At 42.2% G+C, this 2,156-nt stretch overlaps 1 protein-coding gene across 5 annotated transcripts in view; it reads left to right on the top strand.

The window, feature by feature from the left end:
- The window catches only part of LOC107701832 (solute carrier family 2, facilitated glucose transporter member 9-like), a 20,339-nt gene that overhangs the window by 9,418 nt on the left and 8,765 nt on the right, over positions 1-2,156 (top strand). For all 5 annotated transcript variants that reach the window (XM_016503962.1, XM_016503963.1, XM_016503961.1 and 2 more), the window contains one exon: positions 939-1,037. In XM_016503962.1, the coding sequence (XP_016359448.1) occupies positions 939-1,037 (99 nt within the window). The remainder of the gene's footprint in view (positions 1-938; positions 1,038-2,156) is intronic.

Below are 2,156 nucleotides of genomic sequence, written 5' to 3'. Positions count from 1 at the left end.
ACACACACACACACACACTCTCACACACACACACACACACACAGGTTCTGCAGTATCATCATGTGTATTATTGATCTCACACAGATCAAGGCCTCACGTTCTTGTCGTCATCCATTAAATTCTATTTTACTCAGGTGAACCTTTCTTTGTAGAATATACATCATAATTCTTCCAGACAGTCGCTTGTTTCCAGGTAAAGGGATAATTCACCCAAAAATGAAAATGTGTCATTCCGTCAGTTCTAAACTTTGTTTCACAAAAGAAGATATTTTGAAGAATGTTTGTAAACAAACAGTTGACGGTAGCCATTGACGTTATAAAGAAATACTATGGAAGTGAATGGGGACCAGAAAAGATAGACACTCATACAGGTTAAGGGTGAGTAAATTACAGAATATTCATTTTTGGGTGAACTATCCTTTTTAGGTCCAGTCAGCATTTCATTGGTTATTCACAGGACAATCAACATCATGAATCAAGGCTGTTGAATCGTGTTTTTGTCTTTTCATACATATCTTTTAACATGTATTTATATGTATTTATAAGCATTCAACATTAAAGCAACATTAATTCAACCTCATTTCAACAAGGTCAGCACGTGACAGCTCATTAGTCACTAATCACTAGTTCCGGTGTGTTTGAATCTGTGATCCGGAGAAACTTGGTTATGAATATTCATAAAACGTTCAATCAGACTAATGCGGAAGCAACGGATCCGTTAAATCCTGCGTGTCCCAGATGAGATGATCCGCATTATGAGCACGTGAGGACAGACAGGTACAGGTCATGTGATCATGTGACACATGCTCCTCAGCTCATGATCTCTGGAGATCCGGGAGATCAGACACACTGACCACACGCCGCTAAAAACACCAGCGTGACATCAGCCACTGAAATACCCTCAGTGTGTGACTAACGTGTGTTTCTCTTCTCATCAGCGTCTGACCGTGTGTTTGATCAGCGCCGCGTTCTTTGGATCTGTAGGATCATCCTTCCTGTACGGATATAACCTGTCTGTGGTCAACGCTCCGGCCAGCGTAAGTCCAGCTCTGAGCTTTCATCACTGAGTTAAACAGCAGTAGCGGACGCTGTGATGGAAACTAATCAAGCTTACGCACACACACACACACACACACACACACGATTATAATGCAGTTCAATCCCTGGTTTGTGTTGTGAGTTAAAGCTGCCTGTTAGCAGTGACTCCCTGTGGCGCGTTTGAGTTCAGAGAAGCTCCTGCTGCATTTGATCTGACACAAGTTTGCTATGAACTCCATCAGTGTCAACAAACCTCAGCCAATCACAGCTCACCACCCTCTACAGCCAATCACAGCTCATCACACTCTACAGCCAATCACAGCTCACCACCCTCTACAGCCAATCAGAGCTCACCAAAGCATCTTTCTATCTATCTATCTATCTATCTATCTATCTATCAAGCGGCAACCTTCCGGTCTCCTCACCACCCTCTACAGCCAATCACAGCTCACCACCCTCTACAGCCAATCAGAGCGCACCACCCTCTACAGCCAATCAGAGCAGAGCAAAGCATCTTTCTATCTATCTATCTATCTATCTATCTATCTATCAAGCGGCAACCTTCCGGTCTCTCTTGTGAAACCAACACGGAAGTGACTAAAACTGTAATTCATCGACTGGCCGCTAGAGGCTGGCTCCAAAAGGGAGTCAGTCCCATAGACTCCCCATGTTAAAATGCCCAACTTTACAGCAGAAAAAAATGTTTACAGCCTGGTACAAAAAGTGGTTTTGGTCTATATAGCTAAGTTTACCCTTCATAACAACTGTGAAGATGGCGACAGCCGGCTCCAAAATGCTCTTCAGAAACCTATGGGTGACGTCACGGACACTATGTCCATGTTTTTATACAGTCTATGCTATCTATCTATCTATTCATCATTCGTCTGTCTATCTGTCTGTCTATCTATTCATCAGTCGTCTATCTATCTTATCTATCTATCTATCTATCTATCTATCTATTCATCAGTCGTCTATCTATCTCTCTGTCTGTCTGTCTGTCTATCTATTCATCAGTCGTCTATCTATCTATCTATCTATCTATTTATCTATTCATCAGTCGTCTATCTATCTCTCTGTCTGTCTGTCTGTCTATCTATTCATCAGTCGTCTATCTATCT

This window comes from Sinocyclocheilus anshuiensis, unplaced genomic scaffold, assembly GCF_001515605.1.
Source record: "Sinocyclocheilus anshuiensis isolate Anshui unplaced genomic scaffold, SAMN03320099.WGS_v1.1 scaffold3745, whole genome shotgun sequence".
NCBI classification, from domain to species: Eukaryota; Metazoa; Chordata; class Actinopteri; order Cypriniformes; family Cyprinidae; genus Sinocyclocheilus; species Sinocyclocheilus anshuiensis.
The sequence above is the reverse complement of the archived record's forward strand: the minus strand, read 5'-3'. Positions and strand labels throughout refer to the sequence as shown.